Genomic DNA, 22,463 nt, shown 5'->3' with positions numbered 1-22,463 from the left:
CGGCTCGGGGCATGGTGGTGATTTTGTCTTGGGCAATGCGGGGTGGGCTCCCGCTAAGTAAATATGCAAAAGCGGGGTGGGCACCCGCATTTCTAAATCCATAAGCGGGGTGGGCTCCCACGTTTCAAAATAATCTATAAGCGGAGTGGGCTCCCGCACGATACACAAAGAATGCGGGGTGGGCTCCCGCCTCAGCCGCATCACGAGGGATTCCCTCACGTCGGGATTCCCTCGATCTCCACGTGCAGTGCTGTGGTGCAACAGCCCGCGCTCTCTTCTTCATTCAAAATCAAGCGCTCACAAGGCGCTAGAAGCAGGCAAAGGTCCTGCAGCAAAAAAATCAGTCCTTAGATGAAGGGGCAATGCAGGGCCCAGGGAGGCAGGCCCTCCTGGCAGCTCCCTCTGGGCCCCAGCAGCAGCAGGCCCCACAGGTTTGGGAACAAATACAGAACCACATTAAGGGGCCACAGCCCCTACTTTTATACACCCTTTCTCCTTTGTTTCACAGCACAGGGCTTGGGAATACCAGTCAGAATTGGTTTAGGGGGGATTTGGAGCACTTTGCTTGCCAAGCTCCTCTTCCCCTTTGTCAGGTGGGGGCTCGCCATCAGACACACCACAGGGGGGCGGAGCCAGCATTCACCAGGGAAGCACCATCCTATTCAGAGTCTGGGCATTACCCCTCCCACCACTCTTCATCCAGGTGTCCCATTCAGCTCAGTGCTGACTCACTCTGCACCTCTTGGAGCCACCCACACCTCCAGCTCCTGTCAGTCACAAGCCAGACATGCAATTCACATCAGGCAGGCAGACACATAGCACACAGAAATGCCAACTTCGAAAAGGGGCATTTCTCCTCCAGTCACCATAAATCTGCACACACCATTGCGCAGCATTTATCCTCACGAGTTCATACATACTCAACTCGACCCTGCACTCCTCTCACCAGGAATTACCATGGACACACATATCCCACATGCATTCCTATGGGAGGGCAGGCCAATCTCACCACACGTACACAGAGAGTGCACGCACTTTACACTGGACCACAGTGCTAAAGTGCCCAGAGACCTAAAACCACCAATACCATGTCACAGAAAAGGCAAAAAGTTTAGGGGTGAACTTGCCAAAAAGGGCCAAGTCCAACAATGCTGTTATACACTATTATTTCACATCAGCATTAGTACTATTCCATCCTAGAGTCATTGAACACTCTTCCTAGTGCCCTGGAGAGGATGTGAGGCAACAAATGCTTTTGCTGCACAAAGCTCACAATACATACTTACAAACATTAGATCATCACTTTAATTGGGGAGTTCTCTTACACTAAAAGCTGTACATGTACAAATCATCAGACAGTGTCATTAAGCTGTCAGACAAACAGCACTTACCACAATCAGGACAGAATGCAGACGCCCTCAGGGCAAGAAGCAGGAACACAATGTGCCCCCACATTTTGAAGATCTGAAAGAAAGGGCACACTTTGTCAATGTTAGTGCGAATGTCATCGTTTGCTCCTGTTCCTTAGCCACTCTCGATTGGTGATGTTGTAGATTGAATGATTTTGGTTATCATTGATGTAAATATGCACACCTCTCCTCTCCTGCCTTTGTACAATCCTAGTGACCTGGACACATCAGGTGATGGTGAGTGTCCAGTGCTGTGGGACATGCTCTGCGTGAGATGAGCCTCACCACTTCTAGTCTTTGGTGGATGACTGCCCATGTCTCCCCATGGACAGTGAGCGACACAGATGGAGCCAAGGGTTACATGGGTCCAGCGTGACTTCATTTCTTATACTGCAGATGTGTCAGGCATGAAGCAGAGATGCCAATGTACACTACACATATCTAGGGCTACTTGGTAACTTTGACATGTGTAGGTGCAAGGGTAAGCAGATGGGTGTTTGTGAGGTGTAAGTTGAGAGAGTTTGAGGTAGGCATTAGCTTTGTGTACGTAGCTGTCAGTAGGGGTAAATTATTAGAAATGTGTGATGGTTGTGCACTGACCCTTATGGAAGTGAGGTTATTATTTGTTAGCCCCCTCCTCAAATCTATTTATTACCTATGTCACTCTATTTAGATGTGCGTTGTACCTGCTACTACCATTGTAAAAGTAGTTGTAAATACTTGCAATAAAATCATCTGTAAATTCATTGTAAGCTCATTAATCATATTATGGGAGATCAATATACATATTCCTACATTACACCCCTAAAAGGTATGCACGCTCTATATTTGTTTTGTGAGAAAATGCCAAAGTTGCATTGTGTGGTCTTTAAATGACCACCTCTCTGACCCTGTCTTAGGTGTGTCCATGTGTTGAGCATTTAAATCGGAATGTAAAGCTGCTTCAGTCTTGCATTATATTAATATAGGCTCATATACTGTACATAAATACTGCGTAGATTGTGTTAATTAAATAGGCAGTCATATAATATTTTGCATACATCTAACTCACTCTTGCATGACTAGACTGAGCTCAGAAATCTTTGAGAATTATAACTAATTTACACATCTGTTCACCATATGTTGAGATATGACTCTTTGCTGCAGTCTTGAGTCCTACTGCCAGCATATCATTCTCAGAGATTTAAATGTCATTGACCTATTCACCTGCTCTCTCCATTGCGCTGCCGTTCCTGCTGTCACTCCTCCGAGAGGTGAACCCCACATACTCACTTTGGGGAAATCTCCTGCGCTGTCCAGAACACTGCTGCCGCTTAAGCGAAGAGGAGCATTTATATCTTACTAACTTACTCACTCTGCTGTTATCCCCTCAGGAAGATAGATACCTCCCACCCACTCTGCTGTTACCCCTTAGGAAGATAAATACCTCCCACTCACTCTGCTGTTACCCCCTCAGGAAGATAGATACCTTCCACTCACTCTGCTGTTACCCCCTCAGGAAGATAGATACCTCCCACTCACTCTGCTGTTACCCCCTTAGGAAGATAAATACCTCCCACTCACTCTGCTGTTACCCCCTCAGGAAGATAGATACCTCCCACTCACTCTGCTGTTACCCCCTTAGGAAGATAAATACCTCCCACTCACTCTGCTGTTACCCCCTCAGGAAGATAGATACCTCCCACTCACTCTGCTGTTACCCCCTCAGGAAGATAAATACCTCCCACTCACTCTGCTGTTACCCCCTCAGGAAGATAAATACCTCCCACTCACTCTGCTGTTGCTCCTGCAGAGAGGTATGTACCTCCTACGCACTCTGCTGTTACCCCCTCAGAAAGATAAATACCTCCAACTCACTCTGCTGTTACCCCCTCAGGAAGATAAATACCTCCTACTCACTCTGATGTTACCCCCTCAGGAAGATAGATACCTCCCACTCACTCTGCTGTTACCCCCTCAGGAAGATAAATACCTCCCACTCACTCTGCTGTTACCCCCTCAGGAAGATTAAATACCTCCCACTCACTCTGCTGTTACCCCCTCAGTAAGATAAATACCTCCCACTCACTCTGCTGTTGCTCCTGCAGAGAGGTACATACCTCCTACTCACTTTGTGGGAATGGGCAATATCTCAGGCACTTCCATTTCTTTGGAGAGAGTTAAGTTCCCCCTTCTTGATGTCTTAAATCCACAATCATGCATATCACTTGTTTATCCATTGTCTCAGGAACATTAAGAAAAGAAAACTGTGGTGCAAGTTCTTGTACTCGATGATGCTAAATGTGTGCTGTGTCCTGTCCTGTATCTAATGTTGACATCTTTTTCTGAGAGAGTTAAATACCACAAATGCACTCTCTCATATCCTGTACTACCTCCAACTCTTCCATCTCTTTCTTATCGAATTAAATACCCCATGTACACTGTCTGATCTCTTGTACCCCACAACTGCAATTCTACCATTTATTCTTTATCAGATTAAATACCCCATACTCACTGTCTCTAATCTCTTATACCTCATACTCATTGTCTCTAATCTCCTGCACTGACTACAATGCTACCATATCTTCATTACCACTTTAAATATTTAATACTACTGTCTCTGTCCTCTTGTACCCCATATTCATTGTCTAATCTCCTGCACTGCCCCCAATGCTGCCATATCCTCATTGTTGAGTTAAATACCCCATACTCACTGTCTCTATTCTCCTGTAGCCCATACTTACTGTATCTAATCTCCTGTACACCACACTCACTTTTCCTAGCCTCATGTACCCCATAGTCATTATCTGCAATCTCCTGTACCTGATACTCACTGTCTTTAATCTCATGTACCTCATACTCACCGTCTCCTGCACTACCTTCAATGCTATCATCTCTTTCTTATTGAGTTAAATGTCCCATACTTACTGTCTCTGCTCTGTACCCCATACTCACTGTATCTAATATCCTGTATCTCATACTCACTCTCTCTGGTATGCTGTACTCCATACTCACTGTCTCTAATCTCATGTACCACATACACAATATCTGTAATCTCCTGTCCCCCACATTAAATGATTCTTATTTCCTGTATCCCCTACTCACTGTCACTAATCTTGTGCTGCAATCTCTTTCTTATCAAGTCACTGTCTCTAATTGCCTGTACCCTTAATGCACCATCTCTTACCTCTTGTACCCCTTACTCTATGTTTCTCATCTGTTGAATCTCATGATCACTTGTCCTAATCTGTTATACCTCATACCCTTTGACTGTAAACTACTGTACTCACTAGTTCCAATCTCCGATATGCAATATTCACTGTCTCTAATCTTTTCTTCCCCATACTCACTGTCTCTAATCTCTTCTACCCGATACTCACTGTCTCTTATCTCCTTCACTACCTCTAGTCTTATCATCCCTTCCTTATTGACTTAAATACTCCATACTCCCTGTCTATAATCCCCTGTATTCCCCATACTCACTGGGGTATGTGTACAAGAACTGCCGCTAACTAGCATTAGAATTAGTTAGCTGCATTTTTCTTAACGCTGCCTAGCACCAAAACCTATCACCCTGTTAGCAATGTATTTACAATGCATGGCTACATGGCAATAATTTCAGGTAGCCACGGTGCAAACTGCCGCTAACATTAGTGTGAAAGTGATACAAAGTCTGACGTCAGCTGGCGAAAACTGACGAAAGGTTGATTTGCGGGCTGAAAACTCATGTTAGTCAGCAGAACTTCACCTTTTAGCCAATAAGTCCACCTCCAATGAAAATCATACAAGAAAAACAATGGAATGCAGAATGGAGCAGGCAGTGACAAGTGCAGCACAGATCAACAACATTCCCAAACCCCACTACAGCCAGGATAACCAGACAGAGTCCCAGGGGAAGAGGAAATACAGATTCCGGGCTATATATATGAAAAGAGGTGCATCGCTGGGGAAAACCTGTGATGCATCAGATTTCATAGTGACCTCCTCCCAACATCATGGAAGCCAAAACCTTGAAAGCGCGGACAGTCCCTGGGGCCCGCAGGCCTCTCTGTGCCTGCGTCTAGGACTCAGAGTGGGATGCGAAGGGGCTGTGAGTTCCTTGGCCGTAGTGGTAGACATTGAGGTGTCGGCAATCGCCCTAACATGGTGGTGAAGTCTGCTAGGTCACATGGAGACATGTTGCTGACCTGTGTGATAAGTCCGCCTGGTGCCCCTGGAGCTGTGAATGGTGGAGGCGCTCCTGCGCACCAACATAGGGAGGTCAGCATTGCATACCACGTGCCACCACTACACCGGGGTGCATGGAGGAGATTTACCAATGGGGGGCAGCGACTCTCTGAATCACAGGCCGGAAGATGTTGAGCTGGCTGGACGCTGTGGAGGGTGAGGCCCCTGAGCTGCACAGAACTCGTGTGGCAGGAGTGCTGCATCTTCATGCATAAGGGGGCCCTGTTGCATCACCTGCATTGGGAGGTTCCCCAGCAGACTTGGTGGTGACTGCCGTATTTAGGCTTGTGAAATCCCGCCTGGCTGAGGCTCCAGCTGGCTGAGTCACAGATTTGGAGAGAGTGCAGTGGATTGCGCCATGTTGTCAATGTCTAGGTGAGGAGAAGGGTGGATACATAGCAGAGGAGGCCCCAGTGGTCAAGTCGGGCCCAGGCCTAGCGGCTGTGGGTGATGCACCCCCAGTGGCGGCTCCTCCGCTATGGCAGAAAAGCATCGCCCCACTGCTTTCAAGCCATGCAGGAAGGGGAAACATAACATGATGATAACTTCCTGATAGTCTCATGCTATGTTTCCTTTGTGTGACGTTCTCCTGCTGCCCAGCCGACCAACAGCACAGCAGACCGGCTCTACTGCATACTCCTCAACGTGCAGTCCCTCCACAAAACATGCAACAGAAATGTGGTCCTCTATGCCACCTCTTCAGAAATCGCCTTGTTCATGGAAACCCGGACCAACCTCTGCTCTAGACCAAACATCGCCATCACCATCCATGAAGAGATACAAGTCACCTGCACGGACCACCCTGAGCACCCAGGAGGAGGGATTGCCATTGTCTAAAAAAGCACACTCCGACAGACCAAGCACTCTAATGACCCGACAGCTACCATGGAACACCTCCACTTCCAGATCCTGACCAATCCAACCCCACCCTCCGAAGCATCCTCGTCTACAGGCCCCCCAACCCAGAAACCCCAATTCACCAATGCCATTGTAGACCTCATCGCACCCCAGGCTCTCCCATCCACTGACTACATCCTACACGGACACCTCAACTTCCTACTGGACAACCCCACTGACCAGAACACCATCACCCTCCTTGCAAACCTCACCAACATCGGATTCAAGCAGCTAGTCACAGCACCAACCGACATAGCCGGACACACGCTCGACCCCGTCTTCTCGCCAGCCAGAAATCCAACTAGAGAAACACCCAGAACTCTCCTGGACCGACCATCATTGTAAACATCACGCCTTCATCACACCCACCTTACACGACTGCCATCATCGCCCCCCCAGCCGCAGATGTATCAAGGCCATCAAAGAAATCTTCCGCAACTCCCTCAGCACCACCACTACGCCAACACTTACAGATGCCAACACCGCAGCACGCAAACTCCACCGATGGAGCTCCAACTGCACCGACACCCTGGCAGCTCCTCTGTGTCAGTGGACCGAGCATCTGGGGGTCACTGGCCGCCGGGTAAGGTGACAGCAGACACCTTGGACACCGAACTAGACTCTGTACAAAGGGATACATCTAGGCATATGCGTGACCTTGTGAACACCTATGCCACATTATACCTGCGTCAGGTAGGATGTATGCAGGGTGGGCGTTCCCATGTAACAAGGCCTCATAGGATTAGCGCAATTCTAGGATGCCACTGCGTGAAAACCTTACGTCTGCCTCATGGAGGGAATAAGGGTGACCAGTTCCATAGGGATAGGCCTGCCCCATGCATTGCTGAAGTTGCGTCATGCTTGTGATAAAATTGCAGCAATGCGTGACTTTGGTGCTGACAAATACATCAGGAATTCTGACATATCTGTAAATCCTTATGAACTGGAGCGCCGTACAGAAAATACGGCGCATCCATGGTTGTCTGAAGGGGGAAAATTGAAAAGTGTTGCATTACTGTTTTGTCGCAGTGATGCAACACTTTTCATGTATGAGGCCGAGGACTGTGCCCTATCTTATTGAGGGGCGCATTGCTGAGCTTATGTTTTGGCGCAGGGCAGCGCAGCAATAGTCTTTGCTGCGCTGTCCAGCACCAAAACCTCTAAAATGAGGCCCCAAGTGGTTGCACCAATTGTAAGAGCAGCTATTTTCTGGTCTTAAACAACTGCCTCTAACTGAACTAAGAGGCAGTTTTTTGGGTTTTGCACCATACAAGGAATTCCTTGTAAATAGCGCAAAGTGGGGTTAGTGGCATTTTTTTCACACGAACGCCCACCTTGCATCTCATTTTCGCTAACTCTCACTAACAAAAGTGGCGATCTTTAAATTTGATGTTTTCATCGGAAAAGTGCTGCTATCTTCAGTTAGCGACAACTTGTAAATGAGGCGATGAAAAAAAAACCCGCCGTAACATCAACAAACTGACGCTACGGCGGCAATATGTCCTTGTACATATGCCCCTCTGTCTTTAACCTCCTCTACCCCGTGCTCAGTGTCTCTAATCTCTTGTATCCCATACTCACTGTTTGTAGTCTCCTGCACTACCTTCAATGCTATCACCTCTCTCCTATTGAGTTAAATACCCCATACTTACGGTCTCTAATCAGCTGTACCCAGAGATTAATTTGCAAAATATAAGTGCCAGGGCCCTGGTCAGGAGGCCACCCCATCTGGCACCACCCATTACCACTGCCAGAGCTGCAAATGACAGTACATACACAACTACCACGGTTACAATACAGATTGTTCGAGGCTCCCCAAAGCTGTGAGAATGGCTTGAGAGGTCGGTATTAGTAGTTTTAATGTCTGTTTGACTAATAAAATACTCCTGTGACAGCTGCCATAACTGCCGGTGCCAAGCACCGGAAACCACCGGCTTAAATTAAACATAGCGCACCCCATGTTCACTGCTTTAATCTCTTGTACCTCATACTCACCGTCACTAATCTCCTTTCCCATACACACTGTCTGTAATCCCCTGCCTTACCTCCAAAGGTGCCACCTCCTTCTTATCGAGTTAATACTCCATATGCACTGTTGAGAATCTCCAGTCATATCTGACAAGTTCAACTCTTGCTCATACTGGGAAATGTGGCACATTCTGAACATCCAGATCTCTTCCTCGGGGTGAAACCCATCCCCTGTCTGGAATTGTCTTTCTAATCTCTCCCTGTCTGGAATAGTCTTTCTAATTTCTCCCTGTGTGGAATTGTCTTTCTAATCTCTCCCAGTCTCTCTCCCAGTCTGGAATTGTCTCTCTAATCTCTCCCAGTTCCACCTCATCCTATAAAATTGAAACACATAATACTCACTCTCCGGAGATCTACAGGTCTGTCCGGTACCCACAGATGTGCAGTGATGGCGGGAGTGTTCTATACCTTATTTTGAGGCAGACTGCCCTTATATACCTGACCCTGCACGTGGGAGGGACCTGCCACTCCTCCAGCGTCCAATTGTATCCCTTAATTGTTTCAATCCTTTGCAGCTTCATCACTGACATCAACTCCACCCACCTACATCTGTTTGAACATGTGGATCTCTTCCACGCGTTACCTACCTGGAAAAACGCCTTTTCATGCGCCCACGAAGACACACACAGAACAGCATAGACACATACACTCACATACACTCACACACGTGTGCTCATGAGAACAGATACACACAAACATAAGGAACACAGGTACATTCACTGGAACACAAGAGCAAACAAACATACATGTGCATACACACTAATTCCCACAGCACCTCAGACACAAACAAATGCATATGCATACAGAGGTACAAACTAAAATATATATAATTAATGGCACACTTCTTATGGGCCATATAAACACAAACACACATGGAGACAAAGAGGGTAATTTAGACTTTGGGGGAGCTCCCCTCCTCCCACAAAACTCGAAGTTCTTCTGCTTCAATCGGGTGTGTGGGGGAGTTTGAGCGAGTTCTTGAGCTGGTGTCTATTGGCCATCAGACACCATGTCCTTGTGACAACTGCACACAAATGCAGGCCTGTTTGTGTTTCTACTGCAGGTTTAGCGCTCTCAGATTCAGAAAGTCATATTAATTCAACTTAGAAATATTTCCATGCATTACATTTTTAATTCAAAATACATTCGATAGAACTGTAGAAGTTTTCTGTATTCAAAGTAAATGCATCTAATAATTGACATTATCATGTTGTGAAGACATATTTTGAATATTTCATTTTAATAAGAATAAGTGTTCTTATTTTCCACAATACTTTACAATGCCTAGATCCCCACCGCAGCTGTGCATTTCCCTATGTTACTGTTGAAACATACACTCAGAGGGCCTGTTTCACAATGGTAATTTACACTTTGAGCAGTTTGCTCTGTGAGTTCCACTTTTGACTTATTCACAAACTCTGAGTGTATGCTTCTGCTAAAAACAAACACATTGTAGTAAATCCATCACCGCTGGCTCTGTGACACCTCCCATCAGCGTTCCCCGGGCTCCGGCAATTCCGAAAATCCCTCAATTTTCCAAATGAGTGTAATCAGCGCCAAGACACCCTACGGGTAATTGAGCGCTTAATAAAATTACAACATAACATTAGAAAATAAGCGGCATATGTATCAAACCCTTTTCCCGTTCGCAAACGGGCCGATTCTCAGAATTGGCCCGTTTGCGAACGGGAAAAGGCCTTTTGGGATGTATCATCCCAAAAGGGCATCGCAAATTAAAGAATCGCAAAATTTGCGATTCTCTATTTTGCGATTGCATTTAAGGAATCACAAATTGAGATTCCTTAAATGCAATGTATGAAGCCTAGAAAAATTGCAATTTGGCCGTAAGAAATCGCAAATTACCACCAACTTCAAGTTGGTGTTAATTTGCGATTTCATTGAAAAATGCACTTTCTGGCATTTATCAAAGTGCCATGTGATGCACAGACATGCCCTTAGGGCATGTATGTGCGCCACATGTGCATACATACATATTTCAGGGGTGCAACAGGGTGTCCTTTTGACACCCTAGCACCCTTGAAAATTCCATTCTCATTTTGTGATTCTCAAATTGCGAATCGCAAAATGAGAATGTCTTCCCATTCATTCCTATGGGCCTCCTAGCCCATAGGAATAAATGGGAAGGTTTTCCTTAATTGCGATTAGCAATTTGCTAATCGCAATAAAGGAATGCCAAGGAAACGAAAAACATTTGCAAATTTTTTATTACATACCGTTTTGAAATTCTCAAATAGCGATTCCTTAAATATCGCTATTTGAGAATTGTAAAAACGGAACTTGATACATATGCCCCTAAGAGAGGTAGGATTTAATCTGATAGCCTCTGCCCAGGGGTGTCCCAGAATGAGAGCAAATATACCTAAAACAGCAATTATTGAGGACAACCATAGAATACAACAGGTAAATACTGGCTTATGTCCTTTAAGTTTATTAGCAGAAGAATGCCAATTAAAATTAATATAGTAATAGTTTTGTACACATTTGGCACACATGTGTACATATCATGCTTGAGTCCATTTATGTGCAATTATACAGGGATGTTACTTCAGGCACACTAGAAATCAGTGGGTAGAGACATTGGGGCAGATTTATGTTAGACTTGCGCCACTTTTACGCCGCCGTTGCGTCACTTTTGTGACGCAGCGGTGGCGTAAACCCTGCGCCACGTTGCGCCCTATTTACATCCTGACGCATCTATGGAGATGCGTCACGGTGTAAAGCCCTGCGCCACATTAAACCTGCGTCAGGTTTAATGTTTGCAGGGTGGGCGTTCCGGCGGAAAAAGCCTCGGAAAAGTGACGCAGTGAAATCTACAAGATTTCACTCAGTCACTTTTCCGATGCTGCTGCGTCAAAACCTTGCGCCTGCTTGAAGCAGGCGTAAGGCATGACGGAGCATGTAAGGTATGGGCAGCCCCTAAACATTGCTGGAGTTGCGTCATGCTTGCGACACGACTCCAGCAATGCGCCACCCTTATGCCATCAGATGCGTCACGCATCTGTTTATCCTTGTGCCACGATGTGCTGCATTGTAAATGCGGTGCATCTGTGGTGGCGCAAGGGTAAACTTGCGTGACGCATCTTCCCTGGCGCATCCCTGCTGATTTGCAGGGATGCGCCAGGAAACATAAATCTGCCCCATTTACTGTAACTGTGAATGGGGGAAGAAGGTGGGAGCAGTGGATTCCAAAGACGCTTTCTGCCAGCCCTGTATGCGTCTAACTGCACCTATAGCAGGCACTCACCCCGGCACTTCAACAATACAGCCTGCCCACTAACCTGGTATCAATATGTTTCAGCTGCAGCCATCACCACAGGCTCCTTTTGGCATTAGGAAGGTAATGTGACCCTGAGACTCTGCACAATCTGTCAGTGATTACAATTTGACTCAATTCTCCTTTCAGTGTGTACCACTGATGTTTGCTCAAACTGCTTTAGACCACAAAAAGCATAGGAGAAATACTGTTACTTCTTGGTCACAATATGACCCTGGCAGTGTGATGCTCAGGGGAGAACAAGAAAGAATGGTTCAATTGCATAGATTCTCTCAGGTATACCCAGAGGGATTGGAACCACTGTGCATCTTTGTGCAAATGTGCACCCTGGACAGATTCCCACAAGTCCTCAAATGTCAGGTCTGTAGTTGGAGAGGATATCCATAAGAGCCAATCAGAGTACATTTCTCTTTGCTTCTCCCCTTTAAACATTTGACTCATTGTAACAATAAAGAGCCCCCACAATGTCCTTTGTGCAGTGGCCGGCCAGACACAATCCGGCTGCCAAGGTGTAGAACGCTTGAGTCCAGAGGCCTGCTGAGAAAGGGCTGCTAGTGCCTGCATTTTCAAGCTTTGTTACGTTATGCAATGAGGAGTTGTGTAGCACACTGTCCCTGGGAAGAGGGTCCTGGCACTGAGCAGCTGTGAGCCAAGCTCCTCCTAGGGCAGAAGAGAAACTCTTTGAACAGCTTCTTCCAGACCTCTGGAAACTATGATGGAATCTAGCAGGTCATTCCATCACAGAGTCTGACTGCCAGATTTGGATCTGCGCATGCGTGGGGTGTGTGCAGGTAGTGCTTGAAAATATGATTGAGTAGTTTGAACTATTTTTGTTTGTGTATGGGAAGCTCGTGGAACTCCATGAGGTGTGGTATGATGAATGTGTGGAATGGGAAGTTGAGAGTCATTCTTGCTGCTGAGTTCCGAATGGTTTGCAGTCATCTGGGCCTTCGCTTACTGATTCTGGCGTAGAGGGTGTTTCTATAGTCCTACTTGCATGTGCTGAGAGAATATGCGATGGTTTTTCGGGTACTGGTAGGTGGCCATTTGAAAAGAGTCTTCAGCATCTTCAGAGTGTGGAAGCAGGAAGCTGTGACTGCACTGAACTGGGCAGTCATATTGTGTTGATTGTCGGTGATGATACCAAGGTGAGGATACTAGTTTAGAAAGGTAGCGTCGCACTCTGATGTGTTAGTCTTGAAGATTATGACTTCTGTCTGTCAGTGTTCAGTTTGATGTTCATACCTTTGAGACTTCCATCAGACAGACACTTGTTTGGGTGAGGGGAGTCTTGATCGAGAGGGAGAGTATAAGTTGACTTCCCTGTCATGGGCTTGGATGTGCTTGCCAGTTGGGTCTTGGGTGGGTTGAAAACGTGCAAGCTAAGTGATCATCTTTAAATACACCATGGCTAAGGGCACAAGACTCCGATGAGTAGGCCATTAGTGAACAGCAGCCCCAGCAGAGCGCGGGTTCTTGGATTCCAATGTCATGCAAATGTTGAATGAGGATGGGGTGTGAAACTGTGGTGAATCTGCAGACAGGCCCATGTATTTCCTCTGCCTAGGATTTCCTCTCTGACTGGGATTACGGCTGTTTCTGTGCTGTGGTTGGGTCTGAATCCAGACTGTGTTATTTTGAGAGGTTGGTTGTCACTGAGGTGGTCAGTGAGCCATATATTGACAAGCTTCTCTAAGTCTTTAGGTGGGTCGAGTAGCAGAGAGATTGGCCTGTACTTCATGCGCATTGGTGGGCCTGTGGAAGGGTTCTTGAACAGTGTGAGCAGTGTGGCATGTTTCCATGTGTCTGGGAAAATAGCTGCTGAAATTGAGGAGTTCGGGATGGGTGTCTTTGCTGCACTGATGGGTTTGTAGTCGTATGGTGAAGGCGTGGTGTGGCAAGGGACGGATCACAAGGGTCCAGAGTGGATGGACGGCATGATGGTAATGGTTTAATCCGTGGTGATGGATGGCCACATGGTAAAATGTTTTCTTTAGATGCGAAGGGGGGACGGACACCTTACGAGGTCTTTGGGATACAGGGTCTTTCAGCTCAGAATTAGAAAATGAAAGTAAGGGATGAAGATAGGGGTCATATGTGCACACCACACTCTGCTGTCTTTGAATGTCATTAAGTCATCAGACAAGCTGCGGCTGCCTCTGATGACCCTGGAGCATGGAGCCTGCATAATCACTGCTGCTGCACAGGCCCGGCACAGGCTATACCTTCATTTCCTCCTTGGACACAGCAGTGTCCCCACCCAGGGTGGTCATGCCGGTGTGATTCTTCAAATATGCCCAACTGGGCTCTATGATGATCTGAATTGCAGCTCATGCAGTTGCCTACCTTCAAGCTTCCTTCCACCTGTGCCAGCCTGCCAGCATCACCAGTGCAAGGAGAATGAGACTGGTATTTTCTCTTTAATTCCTTCTTTAATTTCAGGCTTTTTTGTGAGAAATATGTCTTGTGTTTGATTCATATTCCATGGGATCTGTGTATTTGTTTCAGCTCTTGGGAGAACCAAATAAGAAATGCTGTCCTTTAGTGTTAGTTGCATTGTTGTACGCGCTGGATGCCAACAGAGCATAAATGAGGCCCTAATGGATGTATTGTTTATATGGCTTTTCATAACCCTAATGAGGCCTCACGCGCATTCCTAGATGGTCCAGATCATAAGTTATATATCGTCTCATAGCCTTGGTGAGGTCACCAATGTATGGGCATCAGTGGGGGATTCTCCCCCCTGCTCTGCAGATGCGTGAGGTTTTGGTGAGGAGGGGGTTTGTAGATCAGAGGTTTTGTTTGGATACGTGGAGGGTGACTCTGTCGTTGAGGTATTGGGGTGCAGTGTTGTGTAGGTATTCATAGGCATAGGTGAGTATCTTGAAGGTGACTCTTTTCTCGATAGGGAGCCAGTGGAGACTTTGTAGGTGTTGGCTGATGTGTTCATGTCGGGGGATGCCGAGGACGAGTCTGGCGGCAGTGTTCTGTATTGTCTGGAGCTTGCGCAGGAGGGACTTGTTGATGCCGGCGTAGAGGGCGTTTCCGTAGTCCAGCTTGCTGGTGATGAGTGCGGGGGTGACTGTCTTCCTTGCCTCGGGGGGATCCATTTGAAGGTCTTACGGAGGATGCGGAGGTTGTTGAAGCATCTGTAGGTGACGGCGTTGACATGTCGATTCATGGAGAGGGAGGAGTTGAGTACGATGCCGAGGTTATTGCCGTGGTCTGTGGGGGTTGGTAGTCTGCAGAGGGCGGTGGGTCACCAGGTGTTGTTCCATGCTGAGGGGGTGGTTCTGAGGACGAAGACGTCTGTCTTCTCCGAGTCGAGTTTTAGGCAGCTATTGCTCATCCAGGTTGTAACATCCCGCATTCCTTCCTGGAAGTTGAGTCTGGTGGTGGTGGGGTCCTTGGTGAGGGAGAGGATGAGCTGGGTTTTGTCGTTGTAGGAAACTATGCTGAGGCTGTGCTGTTGGACGATGGCGGCGAGTGGAGCCATGTAGATGAGGAACAGTGTTGGACTCAATGATGATCCCTGTGGGACTCCGCAGATGATTTTCATGGGTTTGGAGAGGAAGGGTAACAGTATAATCCTTTGGCTCCTGCCGGTGAGGAACGATCTGATCCAGTTGAGGGCGGTGGCTTGTTTGCCGGCTTTGTGTAGTCTGGTTACGAGTGTGCGGTAGGAGACTAATTTACACTCATATCACTCTAGCAATTTGGGGGAGGTCCAGTGTGGTGGTGCAAAAGTCCAAATCCATCACTAAGATCCCTTATAAAGGGAGGCATTCTATTCCCTGAAATGTAATTATTTGTGTTAAATATCAGCGGACCAACCCTTAAAGCTTTCAGTCTCCTGGCTGAAATTCCCCTTTCTTGAATCCCTCAAAGGGCAAACTCATCCGATCATTCTTCTGAGAATAATAATTTGAGTATCATTAAACTGGGCAATATTAACATCAAATATAATGCAGTTTAAACAAGCACTGACTAAGCCAAATTATTTAACTTTTTTGTTGAACGTGCACAAAAAATATACATGTTCATTTACATAGATGACACATGCCTGCAGAACAGAAATACGAAAACACCCAGTAGCGGTGCCTCCGCTAATGCAAAGAAGCGTCACCCCATTGTTAGGAGCAGAAAAGAAAGGAAAAAACATTATCATTTTATTTTTTCCCTCAGCTGCGGCAGTGCGTGAGGGGGCAGAGCTGGGCGGCATAGGAGGAGAGGTAGAACACTCCAGTGTGCAATGACTGTTTGGTCGGCCCTCCCTGCATTGTAGCGTTGTGATTGGCTTTGGGGCAGGAGCCTGTCTGCCTGCTTCCTGTTCTGACCTGAAGTCGGACACAGGTGAGCAGGAGAGAAGACGTGGAACACAGCAGCCACAGCAAGGTGTTTTATTTTATTATTATATATTTTTTTAAGCAGCCCGTAACACCCCACCCCCGTGCCCACCCTTCCATCAACGCGCTCTTCCAGCGGCCCCTGAAAACACCTAGAGACATCCAAGCACATAGATCAACAGAAAAACATGCACCCCTGCAGACAGACCCACAGGCACCCCTACACATAAACAACCTAGCGAGCAATCACCCATACACACAGACCACATGATATGTGTTTAAATAGCACTTAATGCTGTAGGAAGGCTGTTGAAAAGTGCTGGATGTGACAGGAGAGTAGACAAAATGGAAGAAAAGTGAGGGAGTGAGGAAGGAGCTTAATCAACAGCATGATGCTTTCTGCTATAGAAGAAAGCTGCACTTTATAAATAAAATCAGTTTTCAATAGTGCCACTAGAATTCTCAAATATAAATTAGAGGTAAATCCTCACGTACATCATTTAATACATAATTTAATAAATATTTTACTTAAAAATGATTGAGTGAGGAAGATAACACTCCCATGATCTATCAATGCAAACAAAATACTGATTGCTGGAAACTCTTACAGGTATTGCAGAAGTGTGTTATACAATTGTAAGTTATAAAACTCACTGCAGTTGCATGTTATGGATTGGAGCACATAGTACCTCAAAGCTGCAGAATGCGCTGATTGCCTTTTGTCAAGGAGGCATCCTGACGGTGGTGCATGGGCATTCCAATGTGTTTTATGCAAATCCCCCTCTACAAAGAGATGCCAACAGTGATTTGCACCAAAATCCTGCACCTCCACTAAGCCACCATAAAAGGAGAATTGTTAACAATATGCCTCATTTTATCCTCTTTGCATCTGTGTTGCATTCTGCAGCACATGTGTAAAGTAGAAACACCTTAAAGCATAGTCTTTCAACTTGGAGAACTCCTTTCAGTAGAAAAGGCTATGCTGCACACAACATAGACACTATGTTAATAAACAGTTCACCAACTATGTTGAAGGTTCTGGCCTGCTCCATTTTGCCCAATCGGGCTTCAGAGCCTCATATAGTACTGAAGAGGCCCTGGTCGAAATCTCTAAACCTATTCGGGATTGTTTGGATGCTGGTGGCTCTGATTTTGTTGGACCTCTCTGCGGCATTCGATACTGTGCCTCACCCCTTGTTACTGGCTCACCTCTCGGATATCAGTATCTCTGGGTCTGTGTGGAACTGGCTAAAATCATTCCTTGAGGACAGATCGCAGCAAGTTTGGCTTCCCCCTTCTTCATCGGCCCCTCAAAGTGGGACTACAGGAGTGCCTCAGGGCTCCACCTTAAGCCCCCTCCTTTTCAATATATCTGTCACCCCGCTAATTCAGCTGGCGCAGGGGTTGGGTGCCAAGATCATCACATATGCTGATGATACCCAGCTCCTATACACTTGGGAAAAAAATGATTCATCCACCTCTCAAGCTAAAACATGCCTTACGGCTATTTTTCAATGGCTTCTCTCCACGCAGATCAAGTGTAACACGGACAAATCAGAGATCCTTTTCTATGAGACTTTTCCTCCCCCGTTTAGGGAATCCCTCTAGCCGGTTGACTATCCACTGCCCAAATCTTGGGGTCAGCCTACCAAAAACCTCAGAATTTGGTTTGACGAAAACCTCTGGTTTTCCACACAGATTAAAAAGCTGGCTGGGCAGTGCTTTGGCACCGATAAATCACTTAGGAAATTCCTTCCCCTCCTCCCTAGGGCAGCCAAGGAAATGATCACTCGTGCCTTAATCCTCTCACACATTGATAATGCGAATGCCCTGTATGTTGGCCTGCCAGGGTACCTGCTGAGGAGGCTGCAGGTAGCCCAGAATGCTGCAGCAAGGTTTCTTCTTAACTTTCCGGTGAGATCTAGTATAAAGCGACATCTACACGATTTTCACTGGCTTCCTGCGACTGAAAGAGTAACATTTAAAGCCCTTACTTTGGCTCACTTAGCCCTGTATGAACTTGACCCTGTTTACCTCAGAAAGCACTTTAAGTTCTATGTCCCCACGAGACAGCTGCGCTCAGCGGCGCAGCACCTGGTGGTCATTCCACAATTTTGCCTTACGAGAATTGGTGGTAGTTCTGTGGCTTATAATGTAACGGTGGCTTGGAACTCTCTTCCCCTGGACCTTCGCAGCATCCAGGACCCGAAGCTCTTCAGGAAACAGTTGAAAACTCTGCTTTTTATCTGACGATCCATTGATCTCCGCCCTGTCTGTTTTTGCGCTGGGACACTCTTTGAGTAGCTGTGCGCGTTATAAATGCTAATAACAGAACATAACGCTATGGCACAAGGGTGTCGGTGTTGGTCCATGGTTCCCAAAAGTGCGCCAGAGAAGGGAGAGAGAGAACAGTGCCACATGTTAGTAGATCTGGTGCTGTTCTGATCTCTCTCCCGTTCATGCAAAACAGCAGAGTGCTGCAAATGTATTTGCTTCACTGAGTTGCATGATTTATACATGAATCTGGGCCTTGGTGTTTTCTTTACAAAAATCCCAGTTTAGATAAACATAACAGAGTGAAAGATGGGTGTTAAATGTGTAGTTTAAAACCAACATTTCTGCTTTCATCTCATGTAACACCTAGGTAAACTAATTCATCATAGAGTTAATGACAGGTATGGGCAGTGGAGCTCAGATAATAATGGGCGTTACTCGCGTAATTCTCTCTAGTGTCATTACTTGTAATTACAGCGCAATCACACTTAATTGTGCGTAATTAAGCGAGAAGTGTAATCCAGCATTTAGTGCTATTGTCTTGGTGCAAAATACACCATTGCTTCCAATATTGGACAGAGGGTGTTGTTTGAGCTCAGAAAATGGCACTATATGCTACAGGACATGAACAGCAGTAGCCGGCAGCGGCTCACTCGCTCTTAGAACGTTGCTCCTGTGTACCTGTTCTCCTGCAGTAGGTTTTTTACCCTACATTACTTTTAATTACTCTCACAGGCATAATTGCATAATTTCTGTAAATCTGCATGACGAGTAATGCTTAATTACTGAAATTACTCTGATTACTCCCAGGAGTAACAATAACATGCTTGGATGCATTATTCAAGTCTGAAGAACTCATCTCCATCAATGCAGGTGGTTTGAGTGCCCAGTGACTATTCAAGATGGTACACCAGCAGCACTGCGCAGATCTAAGAGCAACAAACAATGCCCGTCGGTGCAGAACTATCCTGGTCGTCAGTCCTCATTCTGCTAGCAATGTACCATTCACACTGTTCCTTATACACAGTACACACCGACCAGGGGAGTCCACTCTGCTTTGTTTGCTTTCATCTGTCATTACTAGGTGCAGATGACACATTATGGTCACAGACGTCATTGTTAGATGGTTAGCAGTACCCTTAGTGCCTTCTGCAAGAACAGAGTGTCTTCAGTGCCACCGGCAGGGACAGAGCATCCTTAGGGTCACCGACAGGACAGAGCATCCTTAGGGCCACCGGCAGGGACAGAGCATGCTTAGTGCCACCGGCAGGGACAGAGCATTCTTAGTGCCACCGGCAGGGACAGAGCATCCTTAGGGTCACCGACAGGACACAGCATCCTTAGGGCCACCGGCAGGGACAGAGCATGCTTAGTGCCACCGGCAGGGACAGAGCATGCTTAGTGCCACCGGCAGGGACAGAGCATCCTTACTGCCACCGGCAAGACAGAGCATCCTTAGTGCCACCGGCAGGGACAGAGCACCCTTAGTACCACCGGCAGGGACAGAGCATGCTTAGTGCCACAGGCAGGGACAGAGCATCCTTAGTGCCACCGGCAGGGACAGAGCATGCTTAGTGCCACAGGCAGGGACAGAGCATCCTTAGTGCCACCGGCAGGGACAGCGCATCTTTAGTGCCACCGGCAGGGACAGAGCATGCTTAGTGCCACCGGCAGGGAGAGAGCATGCTTCGTGCCACCGGCAGGGACAGAGCATGCTTAGTGCCACAGGCAGGGACAGAGCATGCTTAGTGCCACCGGCAGGGACAGAGCATCCTTAGTGCCACCGGCAGGGACATGTCAACCTTAGTCCCGCAGGCAGGGGCATGTCAGCGTTAGTGCCTCCGGCAGAGACAGTTCTTCCTTAGAGCCACTGGCAGGAACAGCGCATCCTTAGTGCCACCGGCAGGGACAGAGCATGCTTAGTGCCACCGGCAGGGACAGAGCATGCTTAGTGCCACCGGCAGGGAGAGAGCATGCTTCGTGCCACCGGCAGGGACAGAGCATGCTTAGTGCCACAGGCAGGGACAGAGCATGCTTAGTGTCACCGGCAGGGAGAGAGCATGCTTAGTGCCACCGGCAGGGACCGAGCATCCTTAGTACCACCGGCAGGGAGAGAGCATGCTTAGTGCCACCGGCAGGGACCGAGCATGCTTAATGCCACCGGCAGGGACAGCGCATCCTTAGTGCCACCGGCAGGGACAGAGCATCCTTAGTGCCACCAGCAGGGACATGTCAACCTTAGTCCCGCAGGCAGGGGCATGTCACCGTTAGTGCCTCCGGCAGAGACAGTTCTTCATTAGAGCCACTGGCAGGAACAGAGCACCCTTAGTGCCACCGGCAGGGACAGAGCATGCTTAGTGCCACCGGCAGAGACAGAGCATCCTTAGTGCCACTGGCAGGGACAGAGCATGCTTAGTGCCACAGGCAGGGACAGAGCATGCTTAGTGTCACCGGCAGGGAGAGAGCATGCTTAGTGCCACCGGCAGGGACCGAGCATCCTTAGTACCACCGGCAGGGAGAGAGCATGCTTAGTGCCACCGGCAGGGACCGAGCATGCTTAATGCCACCGGCAGGGACAGCGCATCCTTAGTGCCACCGGCAGGGACAGAGCATCCTTAGTGCCACCAGCAGGGACATGTCAACCTTAGTCCCGCAGGCAGGGGCGTGTCACCGTTAGTGCCTCCGGCAGAGACATTTCTTCCTTAGTGCCACTGGCAGGAACAGAACATCTCTTCTGTTTGAATGCAGTAAACACCTATTGGCCACTTTTCAACTTTCAGCAGCCGAACATGCTTTTTATTAACCTGAAACCAGCAGTGCTAGAATTTCTCACCTATCCATTTTTTTATATTTAGAATAAATTATTTATTACTCACTGTAAGGAACTGTAAAAGTCACTATATTAACCTGAGCCTACCCCCATAGTAGCTATGGCACAGTGCAGACATTCTTAACTTGGAGGTAATGAGTAAAGTCTGTATAGTACGTCATCGTGGGCATCCTTTACTATTAGTCCGATTTTTAAAAAGGGCCAGAGAGGGGACCCTCGTTGTTATAGGCCAATTTCACTAATGGACTCCACAGTGAAAGTCTTAGGGAGAGTGAATTTAACGAAATTAATGGACTGGCTAGAAGAAAACAAGGTTTTATATAATCTACAATATGGATTTAAAAGTGACAGGGGTACCATGGATCAGTATCTTAATTTATATATACTAGCAGGCAAATACACTATAGCTGAAGCAGGGACGCTACAGCTGGCTATTATGGATCTCTCAACGGCTTTCGACCTGATAAATAGATCGAAACTTTGGCATATCCTATTAGATATGGGCATCGACCCAAGCTTAGTCTACTTCCTGGCTGACCTACACAGGGTACTCACCGCAAGGGTGAGGGTCAACCAAGAAGGAAAATGCACAATACACTTTACATTGGGTAGAGGTGTTCACCAAGGCTGTAGCACCACTACTTTTTACCTTGTATATCAATAATTAGGGCAAGGTTTTAGAATTGGCTAGCTTGAACATACCCCAGGTAGGGGACAGGCTCATTCCTGTGCTCCTCTACGCGGACAATGCCGTTCTATTAGCCCACACAGCTGTAGGGCTCCAAAGGCTTTTAGACTCCTTTGGGGCCTACATGAATTCTTTGGATATAGTGGTAAACATAGCCAAATCCCACGTAATGACCTTGGGCAGGAAACCTAAAAAACCTAAAACGTTTTTCTGTGAAAGTGCAGAATTGACCAGGGTGATCTCTTTTACTTATCTAGTAGTACTTTTTGATGAGAGGGGTTCCTGGGTACCTCAACAGAAAGTAAAAGTAAATTCGATGGCAAGGTCAGCGACCACTGTGAATAGATTTGCACAGCGACTGGGGGCTAAACCAATGGGTGCACTGCTTAATATTTGTAGGTCTAAATGTATAGCCATTGCATTATATGGCTCGGCTATTTGGGGATATAATTCAATGGAGGGGATACAGACAGTTGAAAATAGATTTCTA

The 22,463-nt window shown here is 47.1% G+C and overlaps 1 protein-coding gene across 1 annotated transcript in view; it reads right to left on the bottom strand.

Moving 5' to 3' along the window:
• LOC146783140 (CD5 antigen-like) overlaps positions 1-8,940 on the bottom strand; it is a 512,763-nt gene extending 503,823 nt beyond the window's left edge. Inside the window, exons 1-2 of the mRNA XM_085633903.1 lie at positions 8,883-8,940; positions 1,392-1,464 (exon numbers count right to left, since the gene is read on the bottom strand). Of these exons, the coding sequence (XP_085490029.1) occupies positions 1,392-1,455 (64 nt within the window). The 5' untranslated portion in view covers positions 1,456-1,464; positions 8,883-8,940. The remainder of the gene's footprint in view (positions 1-1,391; positions 1,465-8,882) is intronic.
• Positions 8,941-22,463: the final 13,523 nt, after the last annotated feature.

The sequence above is a fragment of the Triturus cristatus genome, chromosome 11 (assembly GCF_964204655.1).
Source record: "Triturus cristatus chromosome 11, aTriCri1.1, whole genome shotgun sequence".
Classification (NCBI taxonomy): Eukaryota; Metazoa; Chordata; class Amphibia; order Caudata; family Salamandridae; genus Triturus; species Triturus cristatus.
The sequence above is the reverse complement of the archived record's forward strand: the minus strand, read 5'-3'. Positions and strand labels throughout refer to the sequence as shown.